General features: G+C 46.4%; 5 protein-coding genes across 5 annotated transcripts; 4 read left to right on the top strand and 1 right to left on the bottom strand.

Moving 5' to 3' along the window:
* Nucleotides 1–54: 54 nt before the first annotated feature.
* Nucleotides 55–614, top strand: RhiXN_06858 (Retrotransposable element Tf2 protein; the record flags this gene model as incomplete). The annotated part of the gene is made up of 2 exons (XM_043326674.1): nucleotides 55–290; nucleotides 368–614. 2 exons carry the CDS (start codon nucleotides 55–57, stop codon nucleotides 612–614), a joined length of 483 nt encoding a protein of 160 aa, XP_043182106.1.
* A 96-nt stretch (nucleotides 615–710) lies between these two features.
* On the top strand, nucleotides 711–3,728 carry RhiXN_06857 (Retrotransposable element Tf2 protein; the record flags this gene model as incomplete). Its single annotated transcript, XM_043326673.1, has 1 exon — nucleotides 711–3,728. One exon carries the CDS (start codon nucleotides 711–713, stop codon nucleotides 3,726–3,728), a length of 3,018 nt encoding a protein of 1,005 aa, XP_043182105.1.
* An 8,505-nt stretch (nucleotides 3,729–12,233) lies between these two features.
* Nucleotides 12,234–13,743, bottom strand: RhiXN_06856 (uncharacterized protein; the record flags this gene model as incomplete). Its single annotated transcript, XM_043326672.1, has 5 exons — nucleotides 12,234–12,274; nucleotides 12,341–12,412; nucleotides 12,471–13,258; nucleotides 13,318–13,570; nucleotides 13,629–13,743. 5 exons carry the CDS (start codon nucleotides 13,741–13,743, stop codon nucleotides 12,234–12,236), a joined length of 1,269 nt encoding a protein of 422 aa, XP_043182104.1.
* A 154-nt stretch (nucleotides 13,744–13,897) lies between these two features.
* RhiXN_06855 (uncharacterized protein) lies at nucleotides 13,898–14,873 on the top strand (the record flags this gene model as incomplete). The annotated part of the gene is made up of 3 exons (XM_043326671.1): nucleotides 13,898–14,018; nucleotides 14,072–14,321; nucleotides 14,378–14,873. The coding sequence occupies 3 exons, from the start codon at nucleotides 13,898–13,900 to the stop codon at nucleotides 14,871–14,873; spliced, it is 867 nt and encodes a 288-aa protein (XP_043182103.1).
* Nucleotides 14,874–16,141: 1,268 nt separating this feature from the next.
* Nucleotides 16,142–18,444, top strand: RhiXN_06854 (proteoglycan 4; the record flags this gene model as incomplete). The annotated part of the gene is made up of 5 exons (XM_043326670.1): nucleotides 16,142–16,253; nucleotides 16,348–16,606; nucleotides 16,657–17,438; nucleotides 17,510–17,572; nucleotides 17,624–18,444. 5 exons carry the CDS (start codon nucleotides 16,142–16,144, stop codon nucleotides 18,442–18,444), a joined length of 2,037 nt encoding a protein of 678 aa, XP_043182102.1.
* Between the last annotated feature and the right edge of the window lie 63 nt (nucleotides 18,445–18,507).

The raw sequence follows: 18,507 nt of genomic DNA, 5'->3' as shown, positions 1-18,507 counted from the left end.
AGCCACCTGCCAAGGGACAATAAGTCTAGCAAAACATCCAACCCTGTAAGGGGGATGAGTACTGGCCAGTCAAATACCAGTTCCAAGAAGCTCTCCAACAATCCCAACTTTGTGTTGGAAGAGAAAAGAAATTGCTGCCGCGCCGCAGGCGCCTGTATCAAATGTGGCAAAATGGGCCACAAGTTTGCGGAATGCCGCACAGGCTGGAAGGCAACCCCTATCAAGGACAAGGGGAAAGCCAAGGAAACCGCCAAGACTGGCAAAGACTCTGAGTACCAATTGGGAAAAGAGTAAGGGTACCTGCTGCTGCGTGCAAGGACCCCAAGGACTCTGGTTTGATCTTGGAAATTTGTAATATATTGCATAGTACCAATAGAACATCCCCCCTCTTTACTATTTCCATACAACCAGAGAAACAAGCAGAACACTTAGAAGTCCTGATAGACTCAGGCACTACGTCCTCATTTCTTCACCCACAAATTGCCAAGGCATTACGCCTACCCCTAATAGATCTCCCAACTCCTTGCACCGTTACTATGCTTGATGGGTTGAGCCCCCAGGCTGGCAAGATCTGGAAGAAGGCTAATCTTACCTTCTCCTTTGATGGCAAATGAATGACCAAGACCTTCCTAATCTGTAACACAGGGTCTCACGCTGCTATCTTAGGATTGAAATGGTTAGACACCCACAACCCAGAGATTGATTGGAACATGCGTACCCTTTCCTTCCCTCACACTCCACTGGAACAGGTAGCCATTGCTGAAGAGGAAGAAGCTGACAAGAACCCTCTTGAAGGAGTACCCCCCAAGTACCATCAATACGCCAAGGTATTTGGAGAAGAGGAATTCAACAAGCTCCCTCCCCATAGACACTACAACATTGGGATAGAACTTACGGAACAGGGCCCCCTAAACTCCCCTCTTTATAGCATGACTGATGCCAAATCCGCTACACTCAAGGATTGGCTCAGGGACAAACTTAAGGCTGGAAAGATCTGCCCCAGCAAATCATCCATTAGTTCCCCTGTCATGTTTGTTCCCAAAAAGGATGGCTCCTGTCATCTGGTAGTTGACTACCGCCGCCTAAACAATTGGACCAAGAAGAACGTATATCCATTACCCCGTCCAGATGACCTCATGGCCCAGCTCCGCAGTGCCAAGGTCTTTACTAAGTTAGATCTAAGATGGGGTTATAATAACGTCTGGGTCAAAAAAGGCAACAAGTGGAAAACGGCCTTCCGCACCAAGTATGGTCTCTACAAATCCCTGGTTATGACTTTTGGTTTGACAAATGCTCCCGCCTCATTCCAACACTTCATGAATGACCTGTTCAAGGACCTATTGGACGTTTGCGTCATCATCTACCTTGATGACATCCTAATTTATTCTAAGGATGATGCAAGCCACACCCAACACGTCCATGAAGTCCTACGGCGCTTACTGGAGAACCAATTGTTCTGCAAGGCCTCAAAGTGCACCTTCCATGTGACATCAGTGGAATACCTGGGAATAATAGTGTCAGACAAGGGTTTTAGCTTGGATAAACTCAAAATCCAAGCCGTCCAGGAATGGCCTACCCCAACAAAGGTCAAGGAAGTCCAGTTGTTCTTGGGATTTGCCAATTTCCTATGTTGCTTTGTTGCCAACTTCAGTCATATAGCCAGGCCATTACACAACCTGGTTAAGAAGGACACACCCTGGAAATGGGATACAAGGGAACAAGAAGCCTTCCAATGGTTAAAAAATGCCATCACAAACGCCCTGGTACTCTGTCATGCCGACCCGTCAAAACCTTACTTTCTGGAAACAGACGCATCCAGCGCAGCACTAGGCTCTATACTAAGCCAACAGCAGGAAGACGGCCAACTACACCCATTAGGATTCCTGTCTGAGTCATTCAAAGGGGCAGAAAAAAACTATGATACACATGACAAAGAACTACTTGCTATCATTTGCTCTTTCAAATACTGGCGTATCTTCCTGGAAGGAACCCTCCACCCTGTTACTGTATTCACGGACCATTGTAACCTGGAGTACTGGAAGGAGTCCCAAACGTTTGACTGTCGTCACGCTAGATGGCACTTACTGTTAGCAGGTTATAACTTCCAAATTGTGTACTGCCTGGGAAAGCAGTCTGGGAAACCTGATGCCCTCTTGCAATGCTCCGACCATGCCAACATTCCACCCGCCACCCAGACCATGCTCCCTACCCCCATATTTGCCAATGTAGCCTTAGTAACGCCAGAAAAGGAACTCCAATGCCAGATTGAGGCAGCCCTAGATCAGGACAAATCCTTGGAGGAAATACTCCAATTCCTCCAAAATGAGTCAAAGGCACCTCCATCCATCAAAAGGGCCTTCAAGGATTATCAAATGGAAGCCGGTCTATTATTTTACCAAGGGCGTATTGTGGTCCCTGACGTTGGCACACTAAGGACGGAATTACTTTGCATCTACCATGACAGCCCCCTGGCAGGACATCTGGGGAGACAATGGACCCTGGAACTGATCTCACGTGTATACTATTGGCCTGGCATCCACAGTGACACATATTGGCACATGGATTCTTGTGAGACTTGCCAACGGATTTGGAAGCCCAAGTACACCTCAATACCGCCCCAACCCCTGGAGCTCCCTACTAGACCCTGGCAGCACGTGTCTTATGACATGATTGTAGACTTACCCAAGGATGGCAATAGTGACTCCATCTTAGTCATAGTGGACAGCTTTACCAAATACGTCATCCTGGTAGAATGTTCCAAGAAACTCAAGGCCCCAGAATTAGCGGACCTCTTCCTACAACACATATGGAAGCGTTACGGCATGCCTGAGAAGATGGTCTTGGACAGAGGAAGAGTCTTTAACAACAAGTTCCTAAAGGCACTGTACCAATGCCTGGGGATAAACCCTCACTTTTCCTCAGCTTATCACCCACAAAGTGACGGGCAAACAGAAAGTGTGAACCCTACAGTCAAACACTTCCTACAGGCCTACTCAGGGGTCAACCAGAAAGACTGGGTCAAATGGTTACCAATGGCGGAATTTGCCTACAACAACGCCGTTCACAGCTCAGCTGGCAAATCCCCATTCAAGGCACTATATGGATGGGAACCGGCCCTTACTCCTAGTAATGTCCCAACCAACATACCAGAGGCAGACAACCTGGCAACCCAAATGGAGGCACAGTGGCGGGAAATAGAGGCGGCACTCCGGCAATCAAAGACACAAATGACAGCCGGAGAAACAGGAGAACCAATCAGTTTTGAAGTCAGCAAAGAGGCCTGGCTAGACGCCAAGAACGTGAAGCTAAAGACCCTGAGTCCAAAGCTAACTGAACAACGCATAGGCCCCTTTGAGATAACCAAGAAGATCTCTGACTGCGCTTACCGCCTGAAACTCCTGCCATCTATGAGAATCCACAACATCTTTTACATAGGACTACTGTCAAAGGTGAAAAGGGATGCTAAACGCACGTTCAAGAACTGTCCGCCTCCAGTCACCATGGACAGGGAGGAGGAATACAAAGTAGAAGGAGTCACAGACATGGAAAAAAGGGACGGAAAATGGTTTTTTAGGGTTAAATGGAAAGGCTATGGATCAGAGGAGAACACCTGGGAACCAAGGGAAAACCTCAAAAACGCCAAAAAAATCCTGAAAAAATTCGAAAAAGAAATGAAGGAAAAGGCCCTTGGCGCTGCCAAGGCCCTTAAAGGGGGGGCAGTGTTGTAGACACATTTGATACCAGGGAATTTATTCCCATTTTCTCAAATTTAAACAAAGACAAACGGACAACTTTTCTAATCACGTGACTTTGGCGCTTATATCATACGCTTAGCGCCAAGCCACGTCTCCATCCGTGCTTACTCATCATACATAGCCACCTCCACCTATGATGACATCATGACACGTCAGTGACACGTATGCATGAGTAAGACCAACTGCGGAGCGGGGTTCTTATTTGATACGGAATTGCATATAATGTATTTGTAAATAGTTCTCTCCTGTAATATATAAGGAGGCCAACTGACCATGGTAACACCCAGGTTGATTACCTCTTGTTGCATCCTACATTGTACAAGGGCCTTACAGCCCAGCAAACCTACTTAGTTACTCAGTCCACACTGCCTTAAGCGGCCTTCTTGTTGTACTTACATAGCTTGCCATTGCCCTTACAGCCTTGGGCATTGTAGTATAGCTGGTTGTTGTTGTAGGATAGCTTGCCACCGCCTTACGCGGTTTTCACTTAGATACATCCAGCCGCAAGCGCCCCCCCCTCCTTGACGTCCTTACAGACGTCTAGGACACCCAGGTTGGGACCAAGCCTACCTAGCAACCTAGTTTCTCTGATTAAGCTACACAGTGCCAAGCGTAGTTGTATATGCCAAGCTTGCAAAGGCGGCGGCAGACAGTCTTGGCTGAGACATGAGGAAAGTAGTCCCAACAGAGCTGAGATGCAGTTGCAAGCCAGTTGCAAGAGAGCAAGAGAGCGGCAAATTTTGCATTGGCAAGTCTCATCTTACAAGGGTGTCCTAACCTAGCTCTGTTGGAGTGATAGCTGCGTGTTCTCTCATAATTGCTGCATGTGTGAGCATCAGTTGAGCAAGGGATGCCAAGTTTGGCAGAGACCAACTGGATAGTCAATCCGGTCTCATAAAGAGCCAGAATCCAAGCTCAAACTTCTGGAGAATGCTGAGGACTACAAGTAGGCATTGTAAGAAGAGGCTGAGCTGGCTTGTATCACTCTACAGGGCTTTAATAGGTGTGTAGAGGCCAGTTGGGGGTAAGAGGGCCGGAAATGATTAGTCATCCACAAATCAAATGGGACAATAAAAACGCTTAATCCCCCTATTTCTCCTCAAAGTCACTACCAATTTACAAGAAATTTTGCATCATGATAGAGGTCACTTAGTTAGAACTTTTTTATTATTGTACGTCACTATGAATAAGAGTACATGGCCCATTGCAGCAGCTTGAAGTCAAGGTAGTCATGTGTCCCATTTGATTTGTGGCCTACTGTATGTAGTAATATCATCTGTATATATTAGTGATTTTGCAAGTCTATGTACATGATCAAAGATCCCAAGTCAGTTGCTGTTCTTGCAAACTGGTGCACTTGTTGATTGTTTCATGCTTGGTCAGCAGCAGCTAATCTTCTGTGTTGGATCACTGGACTGAGGGTGCATTCATGGGTGGGTCAAACAAGATAGGTCAAATGTTTTGTTGAGTACATGCAATGTTGTGATTGATAATAATTATAGAGCTACATGTAAGGTTTTTGAGACACCTGGCTATCACATACCAGGTTCTCAGAGTTGTAAGCTTAGCTGCAAAACATCAAGAGACATTTTGCATAAAACAATCAAAGGGGAGACAGCGCTAGTACATCCTTAAAAAATAGTAAGGGGTAGAGTGGTGAGTGGTCATGTGACTCACCCTAACATTACTGTGTGTGGTATAGTTGTGTACCAAGTACACAACTCTGCATGAGTAGAGCAGTGGGTGGTCATGTGACTCACCCTAACACAGTTGTGTGTGATATAGTTGCATACCAAGTACGCAATTCTGCATGAGTAGAGCAGTGGATGATCACATGACTCACCCTAGCACAATTGTGTGCAGTATAGTTGCATACTTGGTACGCAACTCTGCATGAGTAGAGTGGTGGGTGGTCATGTGACTCACCCTAACATGATTGTGGGTCATATAGCTGCATACTTGGTACGCAACTGTGAGTACAAGGAGTAATCATTGATCATGTGACTCACCCTAACATTGACCATGGTGCTATAATTTTGCATGTTGTATGCAATTCTATGTGGGGTGGGTGGTCAGTTGTCACATGACTCACCCTAACTTAGGGGATGGTGGTATTGCTGTGTGTAAAGTACGCAACTTTTTGTAGGAGGGCTGATGCTTTCCCTATAATCCACCCTAACACCATATGTGGGTTGTGTCCACCTGGTTCCCACCCTGTGCCATATCACAGTTCACCCTGCAGTGTAGCTTGGTTCAACCTACCACCAACCTACTACTTTGTAATAACCTATCCAAATTGTAGGAGCTGGCATATTGCATGGGGGGGAGGTTTGTGAGTTAATTGGAGGCAAAGTTGGGTGCTGAAATACAGGACCTGAAGGTCGGTATTTGAAATGGGTGAAGGGCGCATGTAATAGTTAATAGTTGGTACTGATGTTGGCAGTGCGTGGTGTTAGGGGTGTAGCAAACACGTTGCTCATTAAGTTTTTGCTGCATGTTGATGCATGCTAGTGAAACAAAGCAGCTATTACAATTGACATGAGGTAAAGTAATACAAAAGAGTTAGACACATACGGCAAAAAGAACGCAGAAGAGCACATGGATCACCAGCTAGTGCACAGGGTGCACCACCCCAAGAAGCAGACCATACAGCAAGCTCAGTAAGCATGAGGAGTGGTCACAGCAAAAGCGCACTGGGTACGCCGCCTGCAGGAGAGAAGAGCTGTGTGATGCATGACAAGAAGAAGCAATGGGCTGTGTCAGCAAGTAGCGTACACAGTATGCTGTGCACAGAAGAGTACACCTGGTGTGACAAGAAGCTTGGAGCTGCTCCACCAAGTGGTGTACTTGGTGCACCGTGACCACAAGGAGCCGGTTGGTGTGACAGCATGGGTACCAGTACACTGCTTCTCAAAGCAAAGGCCCTTACATAGTCACACAGTGTTGTTGTTATAATCTCCTAATTGATACCATTGGAATTGGACGATTTTTCTATTATTTCTACTATTTTTTACGGACTCTATATCTTTTGTTTTCCGATCACGTGACCTCGGCGCTTATTATGCCAAGATGCTGCGCCGAGATGCCGTGCCAAGGGCGCCAAGGAGAAATCCACGCTTCTGCGCAGCCCGCAGCACGCTTCTCTTTTCACATGTAGTCTTCTTTTCACACATGCACAGACCACATGTACTTTACAGACTTGTCTATATATACAGCAGGGAAATTGCTTGGAAACCCCAAGTTGATTTTACCTTGTCTCTTACACATTAGAGAAGGTATCCAGCCAGCTAAGTAGCCGGCCCCCATTAGTCAGAAGCACTTACCCCTTTTACTTGACCTACCACACCTCCAGGCCTCAGGCCCCATTGTTGCCAGTAGTTAGTAGAAGTCCACCATAAGTGGCGTTAGTATAGCCTAGTTGGTTAGTTAGATCAGTGTTGCTTGTAGTAGTACGGCCTTAAGTGCCTGCCTCCACCAGCATGTACCCACCTTACAGTGGTGTACAACAGTTGTAGACACACTAGATACCAGGAAATTTACTCCCATTTTCTCGATTTTAAACAAAGGCAAACAGACAACATTTTCAATCACATGACCTTGGCGCTTATATCATACGCTAAGCGCCAAGCCGCGTCCCCATCTGCGCTTACCGCAGCATACGTAGCCACCTCCACTGGATGACATCACTATGACACGTGAGTGACACGTACACATGAGTAAGACCAACTGCAGAGCGGGGTTCCTATTTGATACAGTTTTGCATATAATGTATTTGTAATTAGCTCAGACTTGTAATATATAAGGAGGCCAACCAACCATGGTAACACCCAGGTTGATTACCTCTTGTTGCATCCCCACTTGTATGAGGCCTTACAGCCAGATCACTAAGTAGCTCACCAACACCTTAAGTGTCAACTCCATCATACATACGTAGCTAGCCATTGCCCTTACAGCCCTGGTCATTGTTGTTTAGTAGTTAAGACGTTGTAGGGTAGACCTTGCCGCCTTAAGCGGTACTATTGTATATCCACACAGCCGCAAGCGCCTGTGCCCTTGACTGTCATGACCTTCATTGGTATGACATAATTTTCTACTATTTTCTACCTTTTTTCCAAGACACTTTCCTTTTTTGGTATATATTTATGACTCATCAAGACCACGTGACATATTTGATATATGATGTGAAATTGTAAATGACTCATTATTTAGTACTATTGTTTTTGATGTGGCTTCCCTCATGTATTTAAACCAGGTCAAGTTGCCACTAAAACAGCAAGACTTGACCTCTTTGTCAATTCTACCTCATCTCACCTATCCCCTTGCCCAGGCCCATAGTTGGCCATTAGTGCACATTACTTAAAAAACCCTAACCCAGGCCTTTGTTGCCCTCTACCCATAACCACATCCCCTGGGCCTTTGTTGCCCCTCTATTGTCTCATAGTCCATTGGTGATAGGGCCACGGACTTAAAACCCTCTTGTACCATAGGTCCAAGCTGAGTCATGACATCAACATCCTTACAGACGTCTAGGACACACAGCTCTGGTCCGGGAGGGGCATACTAGGTATGCTGTGGAAGTTGCAACATGTGAGCACAGTGGGGTGGGCATACCAAGTATGCTATGCACATACAAGCTGGCTGGTGGGAGTGATCTTAGTCAGGCAGTGAATCCTAACCAAAGGGAATGAACTGGGAAACTGGGAAACTGGGAAACTGGGAACTGGGAAAGTTGGTCACTCACCAGTCCATCCTAGGTCCATCCTAGGGCTCATTCTAGTATCCCAGGATCCTAGGATGGTTAGGAGACAAATCCTAGGTGGGCTTAAAACCTATCTACTATGGCAAGGGGGCCTTAGGCCTGGGAGGTGTGGTGAGTGAGCTAAGGGGATAAGCAACTGAACTACTGGGGGCCAGCTACTTAGCTGGCTGATAGGATCCTCCTCAATGAGTATGAGACAAGGTAAAATCAACTTGGGGTCTCCAAGCAATTTTCCTGCTGTATTTATGACAAGGGAGACCATCTACAAGTGGTCCATGTGCATGAGAAAAGAAGTGTACATATAAAATAAGAAGCATGCTGTGGGCTGCACAGAAGCATGGATTTCTCCTAAGCGCCCTTGGCATGGCATCTTGACGCAGCATGTTGGCATAATAAGCACCAAGGTCACATGATCAAAAAACATAAGATAAAGGGTTCGGAAAAAATAGTAGAAATATCAGAAAAATAATGCAATTCCAGTGGTATATGTTAAGGGAGTGTAACAAAATAACTTGTATATACTAGAAAGATCTAGTATCTTCCATGTAATCAAGTCAGTGTGAGCTAGCCAATAAGCTATATGTACAGTAATGCACAGTAAGTACATGTCATGCCTACAAGTGACTTGACTGGTTTGTTCACAGGTATATAAGGGGGCTTTTTCTGCCTCTTAAAGACCCATCCTATTCTATCTCACTCTCACTCTTGTTCATACTTTGTAATTAGTTAAACTATTAATATATATTTGCTTCTATATACAATATACTTCTTTCTACATTCTCTGGTCCTATATCTAATCAGAAACAGTATCAGCCACACCAACCTATGCTTCAGTGTGCCTCACATTAAATGACCCCTACACTTGAATCCTGCTTCATAATCTAGTCTGAAAATGAAATTCTACTAGGAAATCCATCAATTCCGGATCGTTTGACATATATATCACGTGACAGGGTCCATATTTACATTTGACAAGTTATGTAATCCGCTTAGATATTGAAATCCTGCTAAGTAACCACGTGATTCCGAGTTGATTCATATACATATCAAGGGTATTTGAAAATGTCATATGAAATCTGACATTGATGCCCTAATAGGGCATTGGATTTCCATTTTGGGAAGTCGACACTACCATAAATGGAAAGAGCGGACTCAATAACCCTAGTCTACAGCTTTTGCTAGTCTCTTAGTATAAGCATATAGCCCTCTAATTCACTTAGCCAGCAAATTTCATCACTCAATTGAGCAAAGTTGCCCTAATTGAGTGATGAAATTGCGAACAAGTTGTCCACGAATTTCATCATTCGATTAGAGGAACTTTGCCTAATCGAATGACGAAATTCACGGACAACTTGTTCGCAATTTCATCATTCGATTAGGGCAACTTTGTTCAATCGAGTGATGAAATTCCAGCTACTGGCCAATAGTCAATAGGAATTGCTGATAAAGCCTGATAATAGTAATTGTGTTAAAAGAGGGTTAAGTTACTATATGTACTGGGCCAATGTGTGAACTTTCTAGGGTAATCAAGGCCGCTCTTTCCATTTATGGTGGTGTCGACTTCCTAAAATGGCAGGAAGATGCCTAATTTGGGCATTTAAGGTGGTTTGAAAATAAATATTTGCAATTGTCATGATATATATATGGATCAACTCAAAATCTGCAGGTTTATTAGTAGGATTTCAATTTCAGGGTCCACTTCTATATCAGGTAAGTGATGGGGAGGGGATGGCATTAGTGTCTAAACTAGAATATTGCAGGAGCTGTATCATATGATCTAGCTGGATTCAGGGTCTGGGAAGGGTCTATTTCAAGAGCTGTAGGTGGCTGTGCTCTGAATCTGCCAAGAAAATGCGCATATATGGACCCTTTTTGACCCAAAGTTCCCCACTACCCCTCTGGTTTTTCAACCAAATATAGGCACACATACTCCGATTGAAGTCAGGCCGCGCTCAGACACACACCGCGGACATGGGAAAATGTCCCCTTTATCCAGCATACTCTGAGGGATCGAGACGCAGGACTCCGTTTCCTCTTGTGCGTTGTCAACCTGCTTTCCGATCAACGTGTAACAACAGGCGTTTGTGCACCAGAAACAGTCGATCAAATTTCCGCCATCTTCGCACAAGTAACAATACTGTATGCCGTTTGTGAGAGATCTCAATCAAGTAATTTTGACTTTACCTCGTCGTTCTGTATTATCTTTTCCTCAGAGTCTATCAGGACAGCGGTCAGTAGTTTGATCAACTATATTCAGGCTTGGCTCACCCATTGACACCTGTGAGCTGTCAATTTGCTTGATTGATTCTGTGCACGTGTCATTGATCTCCTAATCCCATAAATAGCCGCTAGCCAGAGATAGGTCTACACACCTGAGGAGACAATTGGAGAAGACATGGCGCAACGGTTGAACTATGGTTGTAAAAAATGGAATCACGTAGCACGCGTGACAAACAATGCAGATCAAAGTCACGTGAACAGGGTCTACATAACCCCTAAACTAGGAAAGGCGAGGCATCATTTAACATCCGGCCGTCTACCATTGCTCATAGGGAATTATGGGCAATTATTTATGCGATTCATGTTTGAATCCCAAGGAAGCCCCAGACTTGAATCATAATGTCTGAAAACTTAATAATTCCTGGTTTTATGCGCCAGGCCCTAGTTTGTGACTACTTAATCATGTTTTTTTTATTACTTCGGGACCTGTATTGTAGCTCATGTTCTATACTCTGATCCACTGTAAATGAGGCACCAGACAAGCCATTTGGTCTCGCTCCTTTTTGAAAACACTGTTTTTCAAATGCACCTCCCACATCTTGTACTTTTCCAGTAACTCTATAGTTATTGATGAAGCGGTATATTGGGAACCTAATGGTCAATTACATCATCAACGCCCCCTTTGACAAACAAGGGTCGAGGGGAGTGGGTAACTGAAGACTGAAGTAAGACATAGAAGTATTTGGGGGGCGGAAAGTGTACTCCAAGTTATCAAGAGCTGAATTGCTCAATGTGAGGAGTGAGCTAAGGTATTGATCCGGCATGCAAAGTGAAGATGCTTTCAACTTCTTTATCTCTTTCCCAAACTTGGTGATTTAAAGCAAGCATGGACAGGGCATTGGAGTTTTTCAGCATTGTGAGGCTCAATTTTTAGTAAGTTGTGTGCTTAACCAACGTGAGTAGGTAATTCACTAAGAATCTTGTAAAAGCCAAGGCCAATCAAATGGGCTGCATAGAACAAACCGATCCAGACTCTTGGCTAATGTGGAGAATAACCAGCGCAGATAAAGATGTTAACAAGATGTAAGCAAGAGAGAGATACAAGTATCATATCCTCATACGGTAGCACACATTGATGGCCGTAATTTGTGAGTAGCAGCTCCCTATATATCTGACACAGCATCCTAGATTAACATTAGTTCAGTCTCTTTCTCCGTTTGGTTTCTGTTAACTCTTCAAAAGTCCTCGGTTGTTTTAAATTGGATAAAGAGCAATTCGATAAACACTCTCATTCCCGTGACTTAATTTTGAATTTCGCTAAGGATTGATGTGAAGCTGACCACCATAAGTTAGATGCTTAAGCGAATTTAAAAAGATGATCTATTTAATTGTATTGAGATAATATGCAACACTAATTTACCAATGAATATGTAACGAACTAAGAAAGGAAATTTGTTCAAGAATGTGATGCATTGACATGTCATTGCACCCAGTGTGTATCAGTTTTCCAAAACCTTATACGACGGCGCTGAGCTGACAGCTAGAGGCAATATCACTCAAATAAGACTCGGGAAGAATTATCTGTGGAATGAATGACTGCGCTTACAATTGCTGGGGAAGGTCATTTGAGAGTCAATATTCCCTATTTCCAAAAGTTCTTTGCTTGCAGATGGCAAGTCTGCAAGTTCAAACAAAAAGAATGAGCAAAGAGTAATACGTGATGATTAAAATGCTACCTGAGGCCGGTGAAGACACGGTTTTTTCATCCTCGTCTGAGCTAGATTCAACATAAATTGGCTCTGTGACTCTTCTCTTCTGAGATGTGGAAGCCTCTCTTTGACCGGAGTACACTCTTCGCTTCCGGTTGTTATCTTGATCTTGGCGTGCCTTACCCTTTCCCAGATGTACTTGGGAAGGCAATTTGGATGCCTTGCCCCGAGAGCCCCGGACAGATGTGGTAACCTTCTCCTCACCAGAATCAGGAGCGTCGGCCACCTTGACCTTCTTGTATTTCGTTTTCTTGCTTGACTTTGATGACGACCGTGCACCAGATCGACTTGAGGCCTGTTGTTTCTTCTTCCGGTTTACTCGTTTCTCGCCCTTTGTAACTGGCGGCTTGGTCTGGACAAGCACCACAGCTGGTTCCTCCTCACTTGACGATCCAGAGTCCACAGTGATATATTCCGGAGGCGGCAGGGATGAAGCGGCAACCGTGGTTTCCAAGTTTGCTTGCGACTGATCATCACCAGTTGGCAAATCCGACCACGCCTCGGAAGCGTCACTTTTCCAGTATGTATTGACGAGGTACTCCCATTGCTTGTCTCCCAATGCGTCCCACCATGCAGGCCTTGGGCTATGCCACGGCAGTGGTTTGAAAGCGGGACTAGCTGAAACACCATCAGCCGAGGTACTTGCCCAAGACTCCGTTACCGGTCGCCAATAGCCCCCATTGTACTGCGCGTCGGGCTCCAGCAAAGCGTAGCTATAGCCATGTTTTGTTTCTATCCAGAGTATGTCCTCCGTCCTTGCAAGAATCAGTCAATATATGAGTATAAGTGGAAGCTAGGGTAATTATCAACTTACCCATTTTGCCAGTTAATGTTCTTTTCCTTGGATATGTGGACAATGTTTGTAATTATGATGGTTTCTAAGTGCTTCTCTTCCCAGTCAGCTCCCCAATGTCCCGACCACGTGAAGTATTTGAAAGAGCCGCACAACGGCGTCACAAATCCAAATGCAATGATACCCCTCCACCAATATGCATCAGCACCTTGATGGGGGTATGCGTATTTGGTCCCTTTGAGAAACATGAAGCCGTCTAGAGCACGAGCAATCACTAGCAAACAACGTAAAGTAAATAAGTTACGTTTGGTTATTGAATTGTTTGCTCTTACCTTCCCCTTTGCGGAGCTCTTGGGGAGATTCAGGATCAAGGGTGATGAATTTGGGCTGAATTTTGTAACCCGCATATGGATTGACAAGAGCTGTGGACTGAGCGTTGGCCGACATAGTGTGTGAGACAAGTGTACCGTAGGTAGTGGTGCGGGAAGCAAGGAGCCAAAAAAAAACGCGAGGCCTTTTTGGACAACATGGTCACGTGATTTTGTATTAAGCCTCGTGTGACGCGTTCTTTGTTTGTTTGTAAAACTCACCACCACGCATCATGACATCTTTTGTTTGCGATCAGCAAAGTAACTGGAGAAAATCAAACTGCCGACAGTCTCCTGCATCGGAAGGCGAGCTGTTGGATCCGGAACAGGCTATTGGTCATCTGGCGTCAAAGAGTGAGTTTATTGTACATTCATTCAATTACCCTCATAATATATCTCACTCCTAGATCGTGCAAGAATTCTCAGCGCTTTTGACTTTACGATTGATGGTGCGCCGGCTTCCATTGAGCCACTGCTGCAGAAACAATGCTTTCAAGGCTTGAAAGTCACAGGAGCGGTCTCAAGCTTACTCGGGCAAGAAGGAATTTATGCTCAGGGGCTATGGTACAACAACAAAGGCCGATTTGACTGGGTTTGGGCACATATTGATAATGTGCTCAAATTGGAAGTACGCCATGACACAAGGTTCCAAGGCGGGTAAGTTAATGTTTATGAGTTGAAACAAATGTTTGGATTTCATTGATTATTAACAGAGCTCAATGCATCTGGATGACTACTCACGTGGGGGAGTATGCAATGGGGTTCCCTCATAAATCTTACACCAAGTTTTGGAACACCGCCTTGGCATATTTTGGAGCACCTTCAATAGGCCCACTATTGCAAGATGACTATCGCCCCGACTGGTGGCCAGCACAAAGCTCGGGACTTTGGCCAGGACTACTGCGTCCAGGAGAGGAGCAGTGTGTGTTGACATGGGAAGAAGAACTTCGACAGATGACTGAACGTCTCAGCGTTGAGGCAGGCGCCAAGACAATTGATTTGGGCTGCTCCAGCGCTCACGGGAGCTCCGGCCAACTGGGACAGCCAGCGCACAATCTTCGACAGCTGCGACCATGGAACTTGGCCTTTGATGGGGGAATCAAGGCCAAACGCAAGGAACCATACGATGAAGTCACAAGCACCGACCCAAACACGTCCTCAGGTAGCAAGGGACGTAAACGTAAGCTAACCGGTCGGGCAAGGGCTTGAACTGGTGGAGGATGGTTGATGCGTACCTGTCACCGTGGGCGCTCTTGAACTTATGTATTTACGCTGATATGCAGTATAGGGTAAAATATACGCAGTGCTCATTCCCAACTTGTTGCAAGTGAAATAAACTACTCCCATCAAAGCTATTAGTCACGCCACCAAAAACTGCAACCCTGTGAATCGAAGGTTGGGGTTACATGAAGCTACAAATAGCAACTTCATATTTCAATGAGAGATAAGAAGCAGACGCCTGTAATAGTACCTTGCGCTTGGTACGCCACTAAGAGTAGATTGTAGTCGGGTGGTCCCTAGCGTAGCTTAACCTCTGCTAAGTATTGCATTTAAGCTCTTTGCTTGCTATCTTCCACAAGACCCCATATGTGTATGACCAAACCAACCAACCAGCCAAACCAACCAACCAAACCAACCAAACCAAACCAAATGGGATAATTGCATTAGCAAGCTTAGGGTATGCTGGCTTCCGTTCTTGTTTCCTTGGCTTATAATCTGTGCCCTGTAAGCCTGAGCTGTCTGGACTTGAATACACATTGTCTCAGCACGCATGAAGTATATCAAAAGCAACTCTATTAGTCATCCATTGATTATATTGCTTCTAGTACCTTGTCTCCTATTTGCATTAAGTAGCCGACCTTGATAGCCTGTACCTGGAACCAGTCTTAGCTTGCTAACAACTAGATGCTAATCAAACTATCATTGACCCAGCGTCTATGTTGTCTCTATTAAAAGGCTTCAGTTGTGGCCCCTAAGAGCGTGTCGAAGCGAAGGTCACTGGTGCCAGAACAGGCTGCTCCTAGCAATTGATGAACATTGGCAATGAAGACTAAATGGTCAAGCTGGAAAGCCTCACGGGCATTACCATATTGCATATATAACAGAGCGCCAACGCAAAATCACCAAATAGCTTTTGCCAAATAGCGCTCGTTCCAACTTGTAGCGGCCTGCACCACAGTCCGGTTAATAACCACGAATGTGGCAGGTGGCGGCGAGATACTACCAGTTAACCGGGATAACCACCCGATTGGCACAAGTGGGGAATGCAGGATTCACCACCGGTTTACCAGGTTGACCCATGATCATTGATAAGGGAACTTCACGTGAGTTCGCATGTAGCTCTCTTAATATGAGTTAAAAAAAAGAAGAAAAAAAAGAAAAGGGACTTCACGTGACCGTATTGATCATGTGACTGGGATGTTGTGACACGTGTGTTTTCACATTTTCCTCTCTACCTTGTTCACACCTACTTTGACATGTCTACTGGAATTCCCACACTTATTCAGGAGGTGTATTGCGGGAGCTCACTGACGGCGGAAACAGTGACTCTGGACCCTGAAGCCCCAAGGTCAAAGAAAAGTCAAAATGGTACGTGACTTTCTTGCGTTAAATAACTCATTTATAATGTTCTGACTCTCAACACGTTCATGCATTTGGTCTGTTGATTCTTACCTCACTATAGAGGTGATTGTCCGTGCAATGGATGGATTTGTTTTCGTGAAGCATAACAAGTTGGTCTATCCTCGGTACCAAGACTCGACTCCTGAATGGTGGGAAGACGTACAGGCCTACGGGTACGTGACAGCGCTTGTGGGCCAGTTCAAGTTCTTTGTCTGGGCCGGGTTTATGGGCGAAGATTACTCGGACAAACATCTGGTATTCATGTGTATAAAAGACATTGTGGGGATGGTGAAGGAATCAAGCCCTCACTGGCAATCTGGGTAAGTCATTGTGCTAATTTGTCAACTGGATAGAACTCATGGTCGGACAGCTTCGAGGAGATTCTGTGGCTGGAGTCAAAGGCCGGATACAGCTATGCCCTGATGGAGCCGGATGCAATCTATGATGAGGTCAGGTGGGCCGAAGTGATTCAAAGCTGGACGAATCTGCCGCCACCTCTAAGCCAGGAGGACCCGACGCTCCGCGAGGTGGACCGAGCCGGCCCACAGCCCAAGTGGTGGAAGGTCAGGGGCAGGAAGAGTACTTGGGAGTGGTTTACCAAATCAATCCGGGACGCAAAGGCAGGTGCAAAACGGAAAATAAACCAAGATAAGCAAACATCCCGGAAGCGCAAGAAGGGAGGAAAGCAGGCCACGCCTTCCCCGTCTAAGAAAAGGGCAGTCAGCCAGGATGTCGAGTACAGCCCTGGAAAAGGTGATCAAACTGATGATGATGATGTAATCTTCGATTGCAGCAAGTTGCGACCGCGTAGATTGTCGGTTCGGTTTGCGGAGAGCCTACCAAGGTTTGATCCCCGGGATGACGAGGCAGAGGGAGCCAAGGTGGAGGCGCAGGGAAGGGAGAAAGGGAAGGAGGTAAGTAAGGATGAGGAGGACAGTGATGAGGAGGAAGAAGGACAAGAAGAGGGGGATGAGAAAGAGGACGAGGACGAGGAGGAAGCGGAAGACACAGAGAACGAGGAAGACGAGGAAGACGAGGAAGACGAGGATAAAGGACGGGAGAGGGGGGAGAAGGAGGGCCAAGTTGTGGCCATGGAGGTTGACGAGCCGGACGCTGAGGTGGATGCTGAAGGGGAAGACAAAGACGAAGACGGTAAGTTATTTGTTTCTATCTTAGCATATGCAACAATTTTAAATTATTCGGCACTGACATTTTAATAAAAGTTGCCATGTCAAGTCCGCCTGGCAAAGCTACTTCCTCCAAGAAAACTCCTGACCCGGAAGCAGGTAAGTCAAATTTGGCAAAGCGTTGAGAACTATGAACTAACGGATTGAAAGCTTCTCCTTCACGTAAAGCATTGCCTGCCCCCGCGCAATTTGCGCATACACCTACTCCGGGGCCTGAGCTTACTCCTCCTCCTGTGTCTCCATCCAATCCGGCGCCTTCGCTAGTCTCTGCGCCTCCAGAAACTTTGGGGTCTATCCCCACCCCTGCTCCCGCACTTCCCCTTGCTCCTGTGCCTTCTCTTGTTGCCGCGCCGGCTTGTACGTCTCCGCCTGCGCCTTCCCAGGATCCGGCTTCCCCTCTGGCTCCGGCTCCAACTCCGGCTCCAACTCCGACTCCCGCCCCAGCCCCAACCCCTCCTCCAGCCGCGGCTCCTGCTGCTGCCCCTGCCCCTGCTCCGGCTCCGGCTCCGGCTCCCACTCCTGCTCCGGCTCCTGCTGCTGCCCCTGCTCCTGCTCCGGCTCCGGCTCCGGCTCCCACTCCTGCTCCGGCTCCTGCTGCTGCCCCTGCTCCTGCTCCGGCTCCGGCTCCGGCTCCGGCTCCGGCTCCTGCTCCAGCTCCTGCTCCAGCTCCAGCTCCTGCTCCGGCTCCTGGACCGGCGCCTGCGCCTGCCCCACCATCTCCCATTCTTCCTGCGTCTCCCGTCGGTCCCGCGCCCCCTGCTCTTGAGCCTCCCTCAATTGCTGTGTCTTCAGCTTCTGTGCCCGCCGGCACACCACCCCCAACCCCTTCCCCTGCGTCTACGAACGCCTCTGTGCCTACGACTGTTACTTCAGTTTCAGCACCTATCCCCCCTGCCGGCTCCTCGCTTGATGCACAGTCAGCTCCAGATACATGTGAGTTTGATATGGACAATACAACGGGAAGGCAATGAGGAGCTTTTTTTTTGTATATTCTGTTTTTTTTTGTGAATTTCGAGGACTTGTTTTAATATAAA

The sequence above is a fragment of the Rhizoctonia solani genome, chromosome 7 (assembly GCF_016906535.1).
Source record: "Rhizoctonia solani chromosome 7, complete sequence".
Lineage (NCBI taxonomy): Eukaryota > Fungi > Basidiomycota > Agaricomycetes > Cantharellales > Ceratobasidiaceae > Rhizoctonia > Rhizoctonia solani.
The sequence above is the reverse complement of the archived record's forward strand: the minus strand, read 5'-3'. Positions and strand labels throughout refer to the sequence as shown.